Below are 21,015 nucleotides of genomic sequence, written 5' to 3'. Positions count from 1 at the left end.
TCTTTTCTTTTTTCCCATATAGGGTTCAACAAATATAGGTTTTCAGATGACAATTGGTCTCACCCATTTTTGTTTTTCTCATAAAGAAGAAAAAATCCAAAGGATATTTTTGTCAATTTGAAAGCAGTATTTAACATTTAGATTGATGAGATTTATATATTAGTGAGAATGCACCTAATTTTTGTCATTTTTTGAGGGGATAAATACTAACTATATACCTAATAATATAACCTCACCCAATCTAAAATAACTTAAACTAATGGAACCTAACATATAACATAACTTAGGTAGATACTGGATTCAGGCTAATCATTCATTCTATCCAGATTTTCAATCCTACTTGATTCTTGACACAGGAGACAATACTTACCTAATTTTAGTATACAGGAAAGGAGCAACACTCGTTGAATCCCATTTCCTATTCTCTAATTTTCTAACATACCTGGACTCAAATTCACGTATTTGATATTTAATTATCACATTTAGATTTGAACTCATATTATTTGAGCTTGGGCTATGTCATCTTCTAAGCTATTCCACATTATGCATCTTTATGGAAAACTGTTTCTTTACATCCTTTCAACATTTGGTCTTTCTTAATTTACTTCCAAGGCCTCTTAAAGCCCTCCCATCTTTAATCAGGAGATCTTTTCTATCAGTGCAATATCCCCTTTAGTGACCTTAATAATGTAATTACATCACCTCTTCCTCTTTGATCTTTCAAAATTAGCAAACCCAATACTTTTAGTCTTTCCTCATATGGTTTATCTGCCAGGATGGGGACCAGTTTGGTTGCTGCCCTTTGTATTCTCTCAATCTTACTTATATCCTTCACTCTGTGTGGAGACCATACTACTGACACATATTCCAGTCTTGGATGTATCAAGGTTTTGATGAGTTTTTTTCATAATTTCTTCATCCTTATGGTGTTTCATAGTTGATCTTCACTTCTTTTTTTGTCCCAGTACTTGTCAAGTCTCCTCTGAAATGCATGCAACTTGGAGTCTCCACTATATATAATGGGAGGCTGTTCCAGGTATTAACTATTCTTTCTGTGAAAAAATTAATTGTACTCTTGTATTGCACCTTGTCTTGGATAATTTGTATCTGTGCCTTCTTGTTTCTGAGCCTGCACTTATATTGCAATGCTTGGGCTACCCTGGCATTGTACTTCCTTGAAATTATCTTGTATGCTTTGATCATGTCACTCCTTGAGAAGGGTCATTGATATGCTCCACACTTTCCCTATCTTTGTTAGGGATTGAAATGGGTGGATGTAATGGTGACAAAATTGGCATAGTTGTTGAAGGATGTCTCAATTTTATAATCTGATTTATTTATTATATATATATATATATATATAATATATATATAATATATATATATATATATATATATATATATATATTTACTATTCAAAGCCTGTGCTTGTGATTGATTTTAGTGGGTTTATTTTCTTGTTGACTTTTACTATATTTATCCCTTATTGTGTTATTGACTGCATGAGGGAGAACTGAAGAAGTATGTGGTCTCTTTTGGTATTCTTGAATTTAGTGGAATTATAATGAATTTGTCTCTTCTTATTAAATAAATGTTAATGTTTATTACTTGATTATGTATGAGAATGTATTATCTATTAGTGTAATAACTTTTTAAGAAGGTAGAGACTTCATATTTTATGTGAAATGGATGAAATTGTGCCTACAGCTAATACTGGCCCTGAACAGAATGTCCAGTCCTTACCTGATCAAGACTTTGATTTTGTTTTATCTGACCCTAACTTTGAATTACATCATATGGAGGACAGTCAAGATGGATTTAAAGAAGTAGTGTCTAAATACAGGAATTGTCACTTTTTCCTACATGCCAAAAAAGCAGATGATCATGATGGTACCAGTCCTATTTTGGTCCCCAAAGCACAAGAGAGAAGATGGTGCATTAGCCTGTCTTGATCATCTGAGAGTTTGGGTGTGGATGGTGGTGGTGAGAAGTTATCCTTAACCTCTTCAATATGAGTTGAATACTTTTGTGCACCTTAGGCTGCCTGATGTAGGATGATTTAATGATGCATCACAATATGTGTTACAAAATATAAAGTTACAGCCGTAATACTCATTCTCTTCCCCCCTGAATGTTGATAACCACAGAAAAGGCAATAAAGTCCAATTTAATCTGTATCCTTGATTTCTAATTATCATATTCAGATTTATTTGAGCTTGGGCTATATCAATTCTTAAATTCCAAGTATTTATGCATCCATATGGAAAACTGTATTTCTTCACATCCTATAGACATGTAGTCTTTCTTAATATGCTCTCACATCCTCTTAAACCCCTCCCATCTTTAACCAGGAGATTATGGGTAGTTTGTTTTGTGGTTAAGGTAAGTTAAGTTGGTATTTGACCAATACTCTTACATGATTTATTTCACATGTCCACTCTGTGTGATATAACCAAACATTCACATTTAAAACATCCATTATGTAAGTTACCATATGGCCCATCAACTGATGTAAATGTGCAGTTATAATTTACTGTTGATAGTTATAGTTACAGTTTTAATTCCTTACAGTATCATTTAAACAAGGAATCATGAATGAATCTGCATTGAAAGCTGCTGAGAAGCTCATCCCCAAGACCTACCTACAGCAGGCTGTAGAAACCAGAAAAATTAGAGAAAGGAAAATAAGAATTCTCATGGAGCAAGTAAGTTTTTTATATTATTCAAATATTTTACTTACACTTGTATACTGGTACTTGTAAAGTGGAACCTCTATATTCATGTTCAATTAATTTCAGGAAATCCTTGATATATTGGGTACATTTTTCCTATAAGAAATAGTGTAAGTTGCTTGCCACCTGGACCATTTGCCCACCCATAACTTCACATAGACACTGCTGTACACAACCTCAACACAACCATACAAAATAGACAATACATCCCCAGAGGCAACAGAAAATCACACAAATCAAAATTTACACTAGAAATCCAAGGCCTCATCAGACAATAGAAAGGAGAAACAGGGTGGAGGAGTCATGTTTTTGACTAAGAAAGGCTTAAATGACAAAGACAACAGAAGGAAAAAATAATGTGGAGTTACGATAAAATTTAAAAACAGCAACATGAAAAGTAGAAAATTTGTAGTAATATGATCCCCCATAAGTACTAAGTTACTTCCATCCTTTAGTATCTCATTTAATAAATGCTTTGTATCATCTAACATTTTTGATTGCTCACCCTCTTTCCAAGAGCCCATTTTTGGGGCCACACAAATCACCACAAACTTTCTGCTTTTCATGTTGCTGTCTTCAAGTTTTATCATGATCATGTCCACACTGTTTATACCCTCAGTAACCTTTGTCACATTCAGTTTTTTCTAGGCCAAGAACATGATTTCTCCCTGTTTCTCATTTCTGTTTTAATCCAATAATTGTATACATGTCCAACACTAAGTGGTGTTGGACCCCTTAATTTTGTTCCACAATTCCCATTATGTCTGGTTTTTCACCTGATAGGTAATCATTTACCGGTAGTTCATTTAATCCTGAGATTAATCCATCTATGTTAGTACAGGCCACTTTTATTTATTTATTTTTTTCTCCATCCTGTTTTCTGTTTCATTTGTTTTGCTTACTTTGATTAACAATTTTCTCAGCCTCATGTCTATGACCCTCCAATAGAACTCCTTGCTTTCGGTCTCTGTTCTCTTCATGTTTTTTTTTTCTTTAGATTCACCTCTTAGTGTCTTTTCTCTTTGTATTTCCTCAACACTCATTTCTCTTTTTATCCATATTGTTGTAATGTTCACTCCTTGCCAATTTACTTGCCTTTTCTTGTATGTCTTCTACTACCATTTGCAATCTTAGTTTTATCTTTAGAGGTCGATTTCTTTATTTAGAATATTGTCCTATTCTATACACTTCTATATCTTTCTCTACTTCCTGGTCACCATCTTGTACAGGTAGTTCTCGTTATATGCGGGGGTTCCGTTCCGCGGACCCCCCGCATATAGCGAATTCGCATATATCGAACTATTGAACCTATGGGAAAAAGGGGGATACGTTCTCAACTCGGATTTTTTTTTTTTTTTTTTTTTTTTTTCTGCATCTCATATATGTTTACATACATTTTAGCATGTAAGTATTAACCTTGGGAAAAGACGCTACCGTAAACATCACTTATTTCGCCAAGCGTATTTTCTTCAGCTGTTTGAAAAATCAGTCTGTTTACAATTCACATTTCAGACTGCTTGCTACGCTTAAAGGTCAGATATCAACAGATATACCATTCGCTAAAAATCATCGTATTGCTTGAAAAAGTACTTTTTAAAAGCATACAAATAAAGTTTTTACCTATTACAGAAGAATTTATTCAGAAAATTCACTTTTAATTGCGCCTCGCATACCACTTTTCCGAAGTCTAGATATTCAGAATAACAATATTGTTTGTTTGGCAACTGTGACGTCACGAACGCGGAATTCCCCAAACCTTTCACGAAGCGCACGGGCGGAATTTTTCGAATAGCAGACGACGCAATGAAATGAAGACAAAACTGTTTTTTGCCAAATTTGATAAGATGTAGATGGTGGAATTATATAGAATACTGTCAGTATGTTTTTTGATGTACATTAAACTGTAAATACAAAAAGTTATGGAAGTCTTGATATCTATCAAGACTTCCATAACTTTTTGTATTTACAGTTTAATGTACATCAAAAAACATACTGACAGTATTCTATATAATTCCACCATCTACATCTTATCAAATTTGGCGAAAAACAGTTTTGTCTTCATTTCATTGCGTCGTCTGCTATTCGAAACATTCCGCCCGTGCGCTTCGTGAAAGGTTCGGGGAATTCCGCGTTCGTGACGTCACAGTTGCCAAACAAACAATATTGTTATTCTGAATAGCTAGACTTCGGAAAAGTGGTATGCGAGGCGCAATTAAAAGTGAATTTTCTGAATAAATTCTTCTGTAATAGGTAAAAACTTTATTTGTATGCTTTTAAAAAGTACTTTTTCGATGATTTTTAGTGAATGGTATATCTGTTGATATCTGACCTTTAAACTGACTGTTGATGTGCTCTGGAGATACACAGGCAGGCTTACTGCTTAGAGTTTATCCAGTGCGGAGAATAAACGATAATTCTTGCAGAGAGTGAAAATTGACGAAATTAATTGGGGCAGTAATAAGTATCAAAAATTAATTTGTTTGTGAAAAAAATAATTAATTTGTGTATCAAAAAAGCTTAAATACCTGCAGAAAGACAATGGTTTGGCCTATGAAACAGGAAGGATGCCTAAGACGATGCCGTCTGTACAGCTGCCGGTGTTGTTGTTGTGATAACGCCGCAGTGATGCCAGCTCTACCTAGCTGATGCAGCCAGTGTTACCACACGGCTTTATGCGCACCAACTTCAAATATATAATAGGTATTTTGAAAAAAATAATCGGCCGCGACTATTTTTATTATTATTTTTTTTTTTAGGTCAAATCGCATATCTTCGAATATATCCCCGCACATATCGAAAAGTGGTGCAAATTCTTGAATTGCATATACGCGAATTCGCATATATCGAAGTCGCATATATCGAGAACTACCTGTATTTCTTTTAGAATTGATGTTGTTGTTTCTTTTTCTGCTTTTTCTCTTATGTACCTCATCAGACCACATTTTTCCTCTAGTCCATGTACCACAATACATTTTTTCATATCCACTGTAGCTCTGACCCAGTTTGCTTTTTCTTTAATTGAATGATTGTATCCTTTGCATTTTCCTACATCTTTTATTGTACTATTTCTTTAAAAGCAATTTCTTCATTTTCTCTTGTCATTCCATTTCGTAATCTGCAAATTTTCCTCATGTAAGTTTCCTTCAATTCTTTCAGGCATTGCTTATATTTTGTTATTTACCTTTTTTTAAGTTGTTGTTGTTGTCGTTCCCTAGACTGTCTGTCCGAGCAGTCCCGTCTCCCCAAGGAATGCCACAGCCGAAACTGGGTTTTCCCACAAATCCTTTATAGAGTGTATGTTGTGTTGTTTGTGTGCATGATTGTGTATAATACAGTCTTCCATTATGTGTTGTATGGTATGGGGTGAAGTGTTACATCCTGGGCAGCTGTTCACAATGCGGTCATCCAGCCTCTTCTGGTAGCTTAGAAGTGCTGGGTGGTGGCTGCACTGCAGTCTGGCCAGGTGGACTCTGTCCTTTCGTGGGAGAGAGGATTCAGAAGGGTGGATATCAGGGGGTCTGGCATGCTGCAGTGTGTTGTCTTTCAGTGTGTTAATGGAGCGGTGAGTGATATGATTATGAATATGTTAAGGGAGGCTGGTATTTGGTGGTTGTGGAGGAAGAGAAGAGAGTATCTGTGTGTGATACAGGTCTTTGGGTGTTGTTTTAATGTTTCTTGGTGTGTGTGGGTGTTCTGCTATGTAGTGTAGCGGGTGTGATGTGTTTGTGGTGGCTGCGGCAAGTGTTTGTGTGCCTCTCATGTCGAGGTGGTCCTTGATTTTGAGGACTTTTGTTTCATGGTGTAAATGGTCTGTAGGTGTTGTATTTGTGCAGCCTGTAATTGTTTTTAGGGCTTTGTTTTGTATGATTTGAAGGGTGTTGTGGTGTGTCTCACTGAGATTAGGAGCCCATGCAGGACTCACATAATTCATCACTGAGCGTATGCATTGTTTGTATATTGTTATATTAGTTTCTTTGTTTTGTCCAAATGTTGTTCCAGTGATTGACATAAGTGCGTTAAGTCTAGGTGTGCATTTGTTTTTTATGTTTGTGATGTGCTGTTTGAAAGACATGGATGTATCATATGTTACACCAAGAATTTTCGGTGTGTTTGTGTGTGGTATTAGTGTTGCTGATGTAGAGATGAGGTATGTATTTGTGTTCTTTTGTCCAGTTGGTGAGAAGTGTTGCTGTAGATTTGGTTGGAGCTATTTTGAGTCTGTGATGAACCATGTGTTGAGTGTATCAAGGTATGGCTGGATTATTTCTGCAGCTTTGTCTGTGTTACGATGTGTGCATGTGATTGTTATGTGATCTGCGTAGGAAGAGATTTGTATTTCTGAGGTGTCTGGTGTGGGTAAGTCATGCATGTATAGATTAAAGAACGTGGGGGATAGAACAGAGCCCTGTGGTACTCCATTCTTAATATTTCTGATGTGCAATGATTGGCCATTATATGACACGTAAGCATTCCTACCTGCCAGATAATTGGCCATCCATCTTTTGGTGTTATTGTGCATGTCTGTTTTATATATTTTGTTTGTTAGGTTGTGGCGGGGGATAGCATCAAAAGCTTTACTAATGTCTAATGTTATAAGAAGTGTTCTGTGGTGGGGCCTATCTGAATTGATGCCATCTAAAATTCTTTGTGTGAGGTTTATCAGAAGAGTGTTTGTGGAGTGCAGTGGCCTAAAACCGTGTTGTGAGTCAGCAAGGGGAATATGTGGTGTGACAAGTTTAAGTATTAGGCATTCAATGACTTTAGAGGGGGTGCAGAGAAGTGTGATTGGGCGGTGCTATGTTGGGATTGTTGGGTCTTTGTTCGGTTTTGGAATGGTGATTATTTTACCATGCTTCCAGATGTCGGGTATAGTGTTGTGTGAATAGCTGTAGTTTGCAATGTTTGTGAGTGCGTGTATACCTTGTGGTCCAATGAGTTTTAGGTGGATGTTACTTATGTTATCAGGGCCACAGGCAGATGAGTGCTTGAGATTATGTATTATGTGTTTTGTCTGACTGTCTATGAAGGATGTATAGTCTGAGTCTGTGGGAAAGTCTTTCTTACGTCGAATAGTGCGTCGGTCGTCAGGGTGAGAAGTGAGATGGTTTGTCTGTGCAAAATGATTTATGAGTGTTTGCTTGTTGTCTGTTTGAGGGTAGATTGTCTGTTGTTGTGATTATTGCTGCATGAGAGCATGTTGTGTTACTGTTGGATAGTGTAATGCTGTTGAGTGTTTTGTACAATTTGCTGGTGTTTGTTTTGTGATCAAGTGTATTGATAAAGTTTTGCCAATTTTGTGTTATTTGTTTGTGTATTTTATTGGCAATCACAGTGTTTAGTGTTTGTATTTGGTCTGCTATGTTTTGAGGGATAGGTGTGGGGGTATTGTGTATGTGTCTCGTTGTCTGATGAGGCCTTGGATTTCTGGTGTGAAGTTGGGGTTGTGTGATTTTCTGTTGCCTCTAGGGATGTATCTCTTGTCTGCGTTTTGTATGATTGTATTGAAAGTGTGCACAGCATTGTTTATGTTTGTGATTGGTGTACTGTTAAGTGTTTCAAAATGTTGTTCTGTCTCTTCAGTAAAAGCTTCCCAGTTAGCTCTCTTGTAATTGGTGTATGTGTGTCTGTGGCCAACTGGGGTGCATCTTGTTTTGGTGGTGATGATGATTGGAAGGTGGTCAGAACCAAGGGTTCTGACCACTCTCCATGATGTTGTTGGGGTTAGGCAGGGGGAGCAGAAGGTGATATCAGGAGAGGTGGGAGTGTATAGGGCTTGGTGTGGAATATGTGTATGATTATGTGTGTTGTTCATGATAGTCAATGAGTCAAACTGAGTCTGTATATCAAGCCCTCTGTCTGTGTCAGGGTTGTCGACATACCAGGCAGACGACTTGGCATTGAAGTCACCACCCATGATCAGGATGGGGATTGAGGCTAGTTGTCTAAATTGAGGCCTGAAGGTGTTTGGAACTGTGGGGGAATGTACATGTTAACTATTGTCAGTCTTGATTTGTTACCTGTGCGGATTTGAATGGATTGGATTTCTGTAGTGTTATCTGTGGAAGGGAGGAGAATTTTGGTTGTGGCACTTGTGTCCACAAAACAGATGGAGTGGTGGATCAGGGTGATGAGTCCACCGCCATTGCCATCGGTCCGATCTTGTCTGATGGTGGTGTAATTATGAAATGATGGTGTTTTGTGTGAGTGTCTTAGTTTTGTTTCTTGTATAATTGCAATGTGTATGTTGTGTTGTTTAAGAAAGTGTTCGAGTTCATGTTTTTTCGTGTTAATACCGTCAATGTTGTGTTGTAATATGTTGATGTTGTGTGTTCTGTATGTGTTGTATGTTGCCATTTGGGGTTGAGGTTGAGGTGTTAATGGGGAAGGTATAGGATCTGGGTTAGAGGGGGGGAAAGGAGAGATTGGGGACAAAGGAAGGGGAGTGCTGATTGGGGATAAGGGCAAAGGGAAATTGGGAGTGGGTAAGGGTGCTGGCTGTGGTTGGGGAGGTGGGAGTGGGGTTACTGGAGGGCAGGTAGAACATGTCCAAGTGTTTGTGTATTGATTTGTGTCAGCTAGTGTTGTACAAGTGAGGTGGGCCCAGTTTTTGCACATATTGCACTGAACTGAGCCCTTTGTCTGTCTGCTCGAAGTAATGGGTTTAGAGCATGTTGGGCATGTGTATTTTGTGGTGGATTGCCCAGGATTGCTCTCTACATCTCCGGCTAAAAGTAGAAGAAGAGGGGTGATTGCCAGAAAATCACCCCTCAGTGCAGAAAAAATGTAACATTGCATGTTGAGAAAAAGGATTGTGGTACTCCCCAAGGCAGTCGTAGCTCCTCTTGGGGATCAGTGCCACCTGCGTAGAGCTGGTGGCACTATTGGTAGTGTCATTAATTTTCATCATATCACTTTCACTTGTAACCTCCATTAGATATTTTTTAATCCCTTGAGCTCATTATTTAGTTCAGAATTAATTTTCTTCAGTTCAGATATCTCATTTTTAGCTTAGAATAGGCTTCTTACTAAACTACAATCTTCTTCCTTAGTTCTATGAATTCATTTTCCCTTAATTTTCTGTTATTACTCATCTCCCTTACCATGTCTAAGATTTGACTCAAATTTCTTCTTTCATACTTACCAAAACCAGAAAAAGTCTTTGTTATACAGTCAGAGCAACCTTGGCATTTCGAGGCCTCTGTTTACATTTAATTTGAGCATAACACCTCCAGATGATTCTGCTTTTGAGTCAACATTCGTCTCAAAAACATCGTTTTTATTGTCTTGCATTTTCTCTCATTAGTTCAATTTAACACTGCACAGAAATTATTTTCGGTAACCACAGGTGCAACCACTCCCATTCGATACAAACCAGGCCTCTTTTTTTTCCTTGCACTATTGAGAATTTTTTTCTTATTCAGCAGCCTTCGGAGCTCTAGTTGATAAGTGTTGATAGCTTGGAGGCTCAGAAGTGTATTTTACCTAGTTTTATTTTACAGGAAGGGGAGCTATGCTCGTGGTGTCTTGCCTTTGTATCTCGCAGTGTCTAGTTTGCTCTTAAATTTGTGAATGGATTTTACACATACTATTGTTTCTCCAGTTTGTTCCAAGTGTCCACCACTGTTTGTGGATTTATTTATTTTTATTTTCTTTCTTTTTTTTCTCTCTCCAGATCTATAACTATCCTTTTTGATTTTTTTTTTCCATGTCCTCTTGTGTGTCTCTTGTCCCAATTTAGTAAGTTCACTTTATCAAGTATTTCCATGTATTTCATCATTCTGTAGATGGTCAGTAGGTCACCTCTCTTTGTTCCAAGGTCAGTAACTTCAATTTAGCCAGTCTCTTCATATGACAAGCTTGAAAGTGCTGGGGCCTTTTTCGTGATTGGATGACCATACTGTTGCAGCATACTCCAGTCTATGACTTATTAATGTGACTAATATTTTTTAACCATTTCTTTGTATAGGTAAAAGCCACTTTTATTGATCTTAGCAAGTTTTAGGATTCTCCAACATTTTGTTTATTTGTTTATCAGAGAACAGTTAGCATTGTCTGCAAAGAAGCTCATGTAACATTCCACATCTTCATCCATGTCATTCACATAAATAGTGAACATTATTAGAGCCAATACTCCCTGTGGAACTCCACTAATCACCTCCTCCCAACCTGAACACTTTTCTCGGAGTACTATATGTGTGTGTATAGATACATATGTATATTGAATACATACATATATACAGGAATACCTCACTATATGACTGAATGATGATATAAAATAGGTAAAACAAATGTTGGGTGAATGTGAAAGTCCCAGGCAAAAATTGAGGAGGGGGTTGACAGGGTCCATGAACACAACCCCCCTATTTACATGTAAAACCCACCTCGATATACAAATTTTCGCATTGCGACCAGTCAGCTGGGAACACAACTCGGTTGTATAGTGAGGTATTCCTATATATATGTATATATATTCCTATATATATATATATATATATATATATATATATATATATATATACATATATATATATAATATACATTATATATAATTAAGGGAGACTGGAGGAAGTGGATAGCTTTAGATACTTGAATGTGAATGTAGCAGGAAAGGGAGGAGTGGAGGTGGAGATAGAATGTAGAATGAGAGAAGCAAGTAAATCCCTTGGGGGATTAAAAAGTATAATGAGAAATAAACATTTGGGAATGGATGCTTAGAAGAGATTGCATGAAGGGGTGCTTGTGCCAACAGCACTGTATGGGGCAGAAACATGGAACATAAGAGAGGATAGAGTGAGGAACAAGGAGGAGAGCGGTGGTGGAAAGGGAGTTGGGAGATAGGGTGGATGAAAAATTATTGGGATGGTTTGGACACATGGAAAGAATGAGTGATGAAAGATTAGTAAAAGAGGTGTGGAAGGCAGAGGTGAATGGATTGAACATGAGGGGGTGACCAAGGATGAAATGGATGGATGGGGTAAAGGGGCATTGGGAAAGAGGAGAATATTCATTGAGGAAGGAAGAGAGAAGATGGGGGTGAATGAAAAGTGGTTGTGTATGGATGATGTTATGATGCATGGAAGAGAGTGGGTGGGAGATGGGGGATGAGGGAGTATGTGTGAATGATATTTTGATGCAGCTTGAAGGTATTTCCTCCTATCTCTTTTTCTGCATGAGGGGACAGAGAGGGGGGTCATCAATTAGATAAAGTTGCCTTGCTGTGGATGTGCTGTGGCTTGCTACATTGCTTCTAACCCAGGGCAGTGGGTAATATGCAGGGATGACCTGTCATCCAGGAGGAGCCAAGAAAAAAGGGAGGGAGGGATGGTGAATGGGGGTGGAGTATGTGAGGATGAAATGCGTGGGAGCGGATTGCCTTTGACTTTGGCCTACCTTGTAAGGGGGAAAAAACTGTTGGTATATATATATATACATATATCAGTGGGAAACATAATTTTGGTTAGTGAACTTTTCTGTTTAAGAACAGAGTTACAGAATGGATTAGGTTTGTCATCTGAAGTTCCATTGTATCTCCTGTTAGAACAGGGATGTCGCACTAAAGTTCCATAGAGGTGTCCCATGCGGTGCAATAACATGAATAAACTATGGATCTCATATTACTTCAGTTAGCAGCTAATATGACAAATCCATTCAGAGAAAATGTCCTGAAGAGGGTTGGGATGATGCAACAATCGAGTTGCTGATTGACAACTTGGCCCTTATGGACAGCAACAACTTCCCTCATAATTGTGGCGTTGGAGAACGGGAAGCCAGAGTCTATTCTGGTAAGTATATATGTCTGTGCACTGTGAAAGTTGTTGTATTATTTAAAGGTAGCTAAAGAATGTTGGTGTGCTAAAAATATTATTTTTTGACAGTTTTTCAAAAAATTGTGGAAAACTAACGAAGTATGCACAATGTACTGGTGAATTAAGAGTGTTGTACTGCATCACTTGCTATTTTTATTTAGTTTTTTAAAAAAGTATCTCAAGTGGACAATGCCCCTATGTAAAGGAACATGGCATAGGACTAGTTTTCTATTTGACATTTATATTTGGTGTTTTTCTTGTTTATATAAAATTTTAGAAGGATATATATATACATCTGTCAACATATACTGACAGATGTGACAACAACAAATGTAAAGTAACAATTCACTGTGTATTGCTCAGATGTTGCTGTTCACACTTTTTTTTTTCTTTTTTCTTTTTTTTTCTTTCTTTTTCCCCCCCTTTTATAGTGTGGACAATTAAGTAACTAGAGACTGTTCAGTATTGGGAAGTGGCTCATCCCTTGTGAAACAAAAACCCAACGTAAATCACTGTTTTTGTAATTGTATTGTTGAATTATGTCTCGTAGGGTAAAACTATAGCATTTAGCAATACAAGTAGTTGTTGACTTATGACCTATGCAACTTACAACTGATCAACTTTGTGACCATCTGGTCAGCAGGCATCACTCTTGCTTGCCAGACAGTAGAAAAGTATAGTGTATTTAGTTTTGTTCAACATAGTTTTATCACAAGCCATTCCAAGACTCCATACACCCACTCTGAAAACTTTATTTGTCTTTATTACATGTTGTTTTCTTTATTTTGTAACCATGTCTTTCTGTCATCCCTTGCTAAGATTTCTTTTTTTATTAAATTCCTCACTCATGTGTACATCATGATCAAATCTCACACACGTCTCTCTTCCAAAATTGGCGCTCATGGGGACTACATTATAAACAAGACCTTTCATCAGTGCTACAATATCAGGTTGTGTGAAATGGGAAGGGGGAGTGCTGATGGATGCCCAAGGTAAGCAAATACAGGGATAATTAGTGAATATTGAAAGAAAATGGAAGGGAATGAAAATAGGCCAGGTGAGACTGCTGGTGGTGGTGGAGCAGGGAAACAAAATATAAACGAGTGTGGAGACACTACTAGGTCCGCTAAGCCTAAGGAGACAACTAGATAACTACGAAAAAGGACATTTTCGGGCTTCAGATATGAAAGAGGTAACTTGAATAGAATTATAGATATGGAGAAATGAGAGCTTTGACAGAATTTGTCTCAAGGTTCAGGGACCAACACGAAGCGTATTACAGAGAGATTGGTGAATTAAAGAAAATGCTGAAACAATTTGGGAAGTAAATGCCCTAAAAAAAGAGTTGGCTGAGGTAAAATGTGAAAATTTAGAATTTAAAAGCAAAGACACTGCAAATAATATGACCATAAAAGAGGTAAATGGACAAATGAAGGCAATGACTAAAAAAAATTATATGAGCCTAAAATATTAGAACTAAAGAAACAATAGAAAGAAGATCACAAAAAAGATAAGGTATCTTTTAAATTGTGCAGCAACAAAAGCAAGAGAAAACTAAGGAAACAGTCATTCAGGTTATCAAAGAAAAGGAAAATTTGGTGAGATACTACACCTATCTAAAACCAATTTATTGTCTCTTCTTTCTCAACTCCTTGTGGATGAAGGCTTATACCTGGACCCCACTACACAGCTCAGGTTGTAAGCAATCCAGCAAGATACAATATCTCTACAACAAGGCCCAATAGCTGGAACTATTATAGCCCCACCATTTCAATACTTGGGGACCCTTCCCCTCTTATCCATTTGAGAAATATGCAGAGCAGTCAAGAAATATTTCCTCATCCATTTACAACGACTATCCATTCACTCCTATCTTTTGCACTCTCTCATATTTAGTGCCCCCTTTACCCCATCCAGCCACCTCATTCTAAGTCTTTTAAAGGTCTCTCCATTCACTTCTGCTCTCCACACTTTTTTTGCTCGTCTCTCTTGACTTGTTTTTTCCATATATCCAAATCATCTTGGCATTCTTTGACTAACCCTATCTACCAGCTCTCTGTTTGTCTCTCTCTCTCTCTCTCTCTCTCTCTCTCTCTCTCTCTCTCTCTCTCTCTCTTTAACCTGCATAGATCTTTCTATCAATCTTTCTGATTGAATTGAAGTATGTGTGTGTTTTCCATAGTGAAGTCTTACTTTTAAACATGTAAGAACAGTTGAAGTACCTCTTTTTTTTTTTTTTTTTTGCAGACCTAGTAAATTTGCGTCATTACCGTCTTGGTCATGGAATTGGAAGATCAGGTGATCTTGCAGAAGTTCAGCCCAAAGCAGCAGGATCCAGCCTACTTTACAAGCTATCAAATGCTGTTGTTTTGGACATTATCAAGTCCTCAGGTGTGATGAATTGCAAGTTTAAGTCTACCTAAGCTGCAGAGTATATATTTGGACATCTAATAAAGATATATTAGAAGTTTGAGATATAAGATATGCTCATAACTTACAGGTGCTCAGAAAGCAGCAGCATGTCTTGTTGTTCCTTTGGCTACAGGAATGACTATCACATTATGTCTCCTAACACTGCGTCATCAGAGACCCACTGCTAAATATGTTATATGGCCTCGTATCGACCAGAAATCTTGTTTTAAGGCCATAACAACTGCAGGTATGCAATTTAGGGAATATATCTTATTTTCTTGTTTATCAGCAGCCTGTTTTTTTCTCCTATCAAATGTACTGCAAATAACCACACAGCATGAGGCCCAAGCATGTTCCACATAAAAACTTTAAGTATGCATACGTGACATACACATTGCCTTTGTGCAAGAAACAAAACTGCATCCACATAACTAAACATTCAACATACTTCACTATTCAGCCATCCAGTTGGACTGCCCAGGTTCTCAGGGTAGTCGTCTCATGACATATATACATACACAAGGATGTCAGTCATTCACTCTGTTGCTACAGGTCTCTTACAGGAGACCCACAAAACCAGGTATCCAGCAACAGCCATTAGAATGGGCCATAAATCATTCAAAGAAGAAATATTTTGTTGCTGTTGGGGTAAGTCTAGTGTGGGTCAGTGTAGGATGAATTTACCTAGTAGTGTACAGGGTTGGAACAATGATCATGGGGTCCCATCTCTTTTTCCACCATTTATTAAACCTTTCCTTGAATTCTTTTACAGTGTTGGCTACATCCCTTGTAAGGGTGAAAAAGCCATTGGTTTGTGTATGTACACACATATACCAAAGGTTTTTTCCCCCTTACAAGGAAGATAGCCAAAAAACAAAGTCATAAAAACCACTCCCATTCCATCCCCAACATACTACACTCCCCTCCACCCACTTCCCTCTCTTATATTGGCACCACCTGAATGACGGGTTATCCCTGCATCTTGCCCATTATCCTGGGTCAGAAGCAGTGTTGCAAGACACAGGACATCCACAGCAAGGCCACTTCATGCAGAAAAGGAGAAGATGGGGAGAAATCCCTTTCGGGCTGTGTCAATATATTTTTCACACATACACCCTCACCCGCCCATCCCCCATCCATTCCCCCTCATGCATCACAGCATCATCCATACACAATCATTCTCCATTCACCCCTATCTTCTGTCTTCTCCTGTCCTTCCTCAACAGATTTCCCCTCTTTCCCAATGCTCCTTTTACCCCATCCATTCATCTCATCCTGGGTCGTCCCCTCATGTCCCCAAATGTCTACTTCTCATACACTTTTTAATCCCTTGAGGCATTTACTCACTTCTCTCAATCTACATTCTACCTCCAACTCCATTCCTCCATTTCCCACCACATTCACACCCAAGTATCTAAAACTATCCACTTCCTCCAGACTCTCTCCCTTAATACTCTCTTCCAGTCTGTTGCCACTTTCTCCCCTTGTACATCTCATCATCTTACTTTTACCCACATTTATCTTCAACTTCCTTCTTTTGCACACCTTCCCAGACTCTGTCACAAACATCTTTAGTCCTTCCTCCGATCCTGCTACAAGTGCAATGTCGTCAGCAAATGGCAGCTGGTTTATATTCCATTTTTCTCCATTTTCTTTAACCATCTCTAATCCCCAGCCCATTACCCTTGCATCCCACTTGCCAAGTTGTTTTTACAATTAAACACATCTTAATTCAGTGCCCTTCATACTCTGATAAGTGCAGGGCAAACTTTTTAATAAATTTATCTTTTGAAGAAATTTTAGGAGAGGATGCTCATGTGGAGAATGTTTTAAAGTTTTTAAAAGACATCAATTTGTTTTATGAAATTTAAAATTGTGTATTTACCTAGTTGTATTTTGCCGGAAGGGGAGCTACGCTTGTGGTGTCCCACCTTTTTATCTCGCCGTATCTAGTTTGCTCTTAAACTCATAAATGGTTTTTGTGCACACTTTTTTGTCCAGCTTGTTATATGATTGCTTGTGTGTGTGTATCTTGTTTTAATGTGTTTTTGTGAGTGCTTATTGCTTTTACTGTTTTCCTTGATTCCTTTATTTATTTGTATATGATAGATATGCGCTAAATGGCCTACTGGCTTCAGCACTTGACCTTCAAGCCAAAAATTTCATAAATCAATCAATCAATCAACCATTACCCTTGCATTTAGCTCTTGTACCACTCCATCCATATATAGATTGAACAGCCATGGTGACATGACACATCCCTAGCAAAGTCCCACCCTTACCTTAAACAACTCACCCTCTCCATTTCTTATTCTAACACAGGCTCTACTACTCTCATTAAAACTCTTGACTGCTTTTAACAGCTTTCCTCCTATCACATTTATCTGCAATACCTCCCACAGTTCCTTCCTGTCTACCCTGTCATAAGCATTTTCTAAATCCATAAAGGCCCAAAAAACAACCTTACCTTTTCCTAAAGCTTTCTCACATATATGCCTTACCACAAAAATCTGAGCTATGCCACCCCTACCTGTCCTAAACCCACACTGTTCCTCTCTTAAAATGTATTTACCTAGTTGTATTTTACAGGATATGAGCTATGCTCGTAGTGATCTGTTCTCATATCTCCGCATCCAGTTTATTCAATCTTGTATAGTTTTGGCACTCACTGTTTCTCCATTTAGTTTGTTCCAGACATCAATCACTCTATGTGGGAAGCTATTCTTTTTCAAGTCCCTTCTGTAACTGTCCTTCTTTAGCTTCTTTTTGTGTCCTCTTGTTTCTCTTCTGTCCCATTTTAACAAGTCATCTCTATCAAACTTTAGGGTGCTGGTCCGAGGCCTTCCAGCCCCTCTTATGCCTCTGCCTTTGCTTTTAGGAATTTCCCCTGTGGGGCTACAAGGAGAAGGATGCCTAGTCCCAATCCCCGTCCCTTTATTCTCGCCTCTTACGATCCAAGTGGGAATACTTGGTGGCAGTATTCTTTTCCCCCACCACAGGGAATTCCCTCACCACAGAAAAAGAAAATACTCAGAGAAATGGTACAGTATAGCAACAAGGGTTGGGGGACAGCATAACGGAGGGACAGTCGTAGTATAAAAGTGACATCATTTCTCTATGAACAGAATTTTCCTCTATCATAGACAAAATGATGTGTGGCTCTGGTCCGTAGGGGTGCCCCATATAGACCCTAAAGTATCAACTGCATGCCACTTTGCCATAGTAACATGCAGCCAATACCCCAGACGGGGAGTGAAGGTGGAGGTAGAATGTAGATTGAGAGAAGCGAGTAAATGCCTTGGTGGTTTAAAAAGTGTAATGAGGAATAGAAATTTGGGAATGGATGCTAAGAGGAGACTGTATGAAGGAGTGATTGTGCCAACAGCACTGTATGGAGCAGAAACATGGAACATAAGAGAGGAAGAGAGAAGGAACTTGAATGTGTTTGAGATGAAGTGTCTGAGAAGTATGATGGGGGTTACTAGGCTTGATAGAGTGAGAAATGAGGAGGTGAGGAGGAGAACAGGGGTGGAAAGGGAGCTGGGAGATAGGGTTGATGAAAGAGTATTAGGATGGTTTGGACACAGAAAGAATGAGTGAAGAAAGACTAGTAAAGGAAGTATGGAAGGCAGATGTGGAGGGAGTGAACATGAGGGGACGTCCTAGGATGAGATGGATGGATGGGGTGAAGGGGGCTTTGGGGAAGAGGGGAATGTCTGTAGAGGAAGGATGGGAGAGGACAGAAGACAGGGGTGAATGGAAAATGGTTGTATATGGAAAATGTTGTGATGCATGAGGTGGAATGGACGGGGGAATGGGGGGTGAGGTGGTGTGTGTGAGCAAAAATTTTGATGCAGCCCGAAGGGATTTCTCCCTGTCCTCTCCTTTATATGGGGGGACAGAGAGGGGGGGGTCGCCGATTTAATGAAGCGGCCTTGCTGTGGATGTGCTGTGTCCTGCAGCACTGCTTCTGACCCAGGGCAGTGGACAGGGTGCAGGGATAACCCGTCATTCAGGTGGGGTGGAGTGTATTAGGGATGAAATGGGTGGGAATGATTTTATGCCTTTTCCTTTTTGGCTACCTCCCTGGTAAGGGGGAAAAAGCCTTGGTATATGTATGTATCTCTATCAAGAATTTCCATCCCTTTCATAATTCTGTAAATGGTCAACAAATCACCTCTTTCTCTTCTCTGTTCCACTTTTGATAGATGTAATTTCTCCAATCTTTGTTTGTTTGTCAAATTTGAGAGTGTAAGTGCCATTTTTGTTGCTGTTCTTTAATTTTTTTTTTTTTTTTTTTTTTTTTTTCTAGTTGCCCAGTGTTGCAGCATACTCTAGTTTAGATCTTATTAGTGCAACCCCTATTTTCTGTACCATTTATTCATCCATGTAGTCGAAGGCCACTTTCATTGATCTTAACAAGTTAAAAGTCTCTCCAAATAATTTATTGTCATGTTTATCAGGTGTCAAGTCACTTGAGATAATCAGTCCCAGGTCCTTTTCTTAATCAACTTTTTTGACTTCCTTGTTTCCAATTTTATATTGACCCGATATTCTATTTTTGCCTTTTCCAAATTCCATTATGCTACATTTCTTAATGTTAAAGTTCATTTCACATCTCTGACTCATTCCCAAATTTTGCCCAGGTCGTCTTGTAGCTATCAGCAATCTTATGCTTACTCTCTTGAGTAATTTGGCATCATCAACAAAGAAGTTCATGTAACAATTTACTCCCTCATCTATATCATTTTTATTATCATTTGTATATATATATATATATATATATATATATTTTTTTTTTTTTAAGAAAAAAAAATTATATATATGGCAAACATCAAAGGAGCCAATACAGAGCCTTGAGGGATGCCACTTTTCACATCTTCCCAGTTTGAATTTTTGTCTCTAAGAACCACTCTCATTTTTCTCCCACTTAAGAAATCCTTCATCCATTCCAGTAGCTTACCTTGTATTCCTCCTATTTAGAATTTTCTTATTAACTTTTTATGTGGTACTTTTTCAAAAGCCTTCTGCAAGTCCAAGAAGGTGCGATCTGCCCAGCCATCTCTTTCTTGTATTATCTCAATTAATCACGAGTAAAAGCATACAAGGGGTGATCAAAAAGTAATGACAGTGATACCATATATTTTCACGGTACAGAGGTAAATCCAAATAGTGGGCTACATTCCTTCAAAGTACTCCCCTCCTGCCTCTATGCAACGTTCCATCCTCTTTCGCCACTTCATGAAGCACTCACGGTACTCAGAAGCTGATATACCTCGTAGCTCTGAATTGACTGCTCGCGCCAGATCTTGGATGCGATGAAACAGCTTCCCTGCGATCGCACCCTTGATCTTTGGAAACAACCAAAAATAACAGGGAGCAAGGTCAGGCGAGTAGGTTGGGTGGGGGAGAAGTGTGATCCCCTGCTGCTCCAGGAACTGCACAGTGAGGCGAGCTTTGTGGGGGGCAGCATTGTCATGGTGCAGCAAAAGGTGCGATCGGCGACGGGCTGGTGCAGTCTTGGCCTGATATTCCAGGACTCGAGGAAGGACGTGATCAGTGTAGTACTGGGCTGTGATAGTACACTGTTGAGGCATTACATCCACACACATTGGTCCTTGTGAATTGAAGAAGATGGTGAAAAGGCGCTTCCTGCTGCGAAATCCTTCCTTCAGAATCTGAGGTCGAGGTTCTTCATCACTCAACCACACCATGTTAGACTGCTTGTCTCTGGTGGTGAAGAAAGAAATCCAACACTCATCTCCGGTAGCTACATCTGAGAACCGTTTCGGACCATTTGGCTCGAATTCAGCCAGCCATAGACGACAAATCCGCACCCTTTCGCTCTTCTGCTCTTCCGTAAGCAAATGAGGTATCCATCGAGCACACTTCTTTCTCAGCCCTAAGTGTTCATGCACGATGTCATGTGCGCTCCCATAACTGACACCGAGCTCCAAGGATAAGAATCGAAGAGTAACAGTTGGATCTTCGTCAATGATGGCCCGCGCACGGACCGTCGTTGCTTCGGTCACGGATGTCCGAGGGCGGCCAGGACGATGATCATC

General features: G+C 38.8%; 1 protein-coding gene across 5 annotated transcripts in view; it reads left to right on the top strand.

The window, feature by feature from the left end:
- SecS (Sec synthetase) overlaps nucleotides 1-21,015 on the top strand; it is a 58,185-nt gene that overhangs the window by 3,529 nt on the left and 33,641 nt on the right. For 4 of the 5 annotated variants that reach the window (XM_076187279.1, XM_076187276.1, XM_076187277.1 and 1 more), the window contains 4 exons: nucleotides 2,572-2,705; nucleotides 12,385-12,514; nucleotides 14,786-14,929; nucleotides 15,039-15,197. In XM_076187279.1, the coding sequence (XP_076043394.1) occupies nucleotides 2,592-2,705; nucleotides 12,385-12,514; nucleotides 14,786-14,929; nucleotides 15,039-15,197 (547 nt within the window). In that variant the 5' untranslated portion in view covers nucleotides 2,572-2,591. The remainder of the gene's footprint in view (nucleotides 1-2,571; nucleotides 2,706-12,384; nucleotides 12,515-14,785; nucleotides 14,930-15,038; nucleotides 15,198-21,015) is intronic. The other variant, XM_076187280.1, reaches the window with a different exon arrangement.

Source organism: Oratosquilla oratoria, chromosome 6 (genome assembly GCF_046742065.1).
Source record: "Oratosquilla oratoria isolate Oo_2021 chromosome 6, ASM4674206v1, whole genome shotgun sequence".
In the NCBI taxonomy this organism is placed as follows: domain Eukaryota; kingdom Metazoa; phylum Arthropoda; class Malacostraca; order Stomatopoda; family Squillidae; genus Oratosquilla; species Oratosquilla oratoria.
This window is presented reverse-complemented; position numbering and strand designations above follow the sequence as displayed.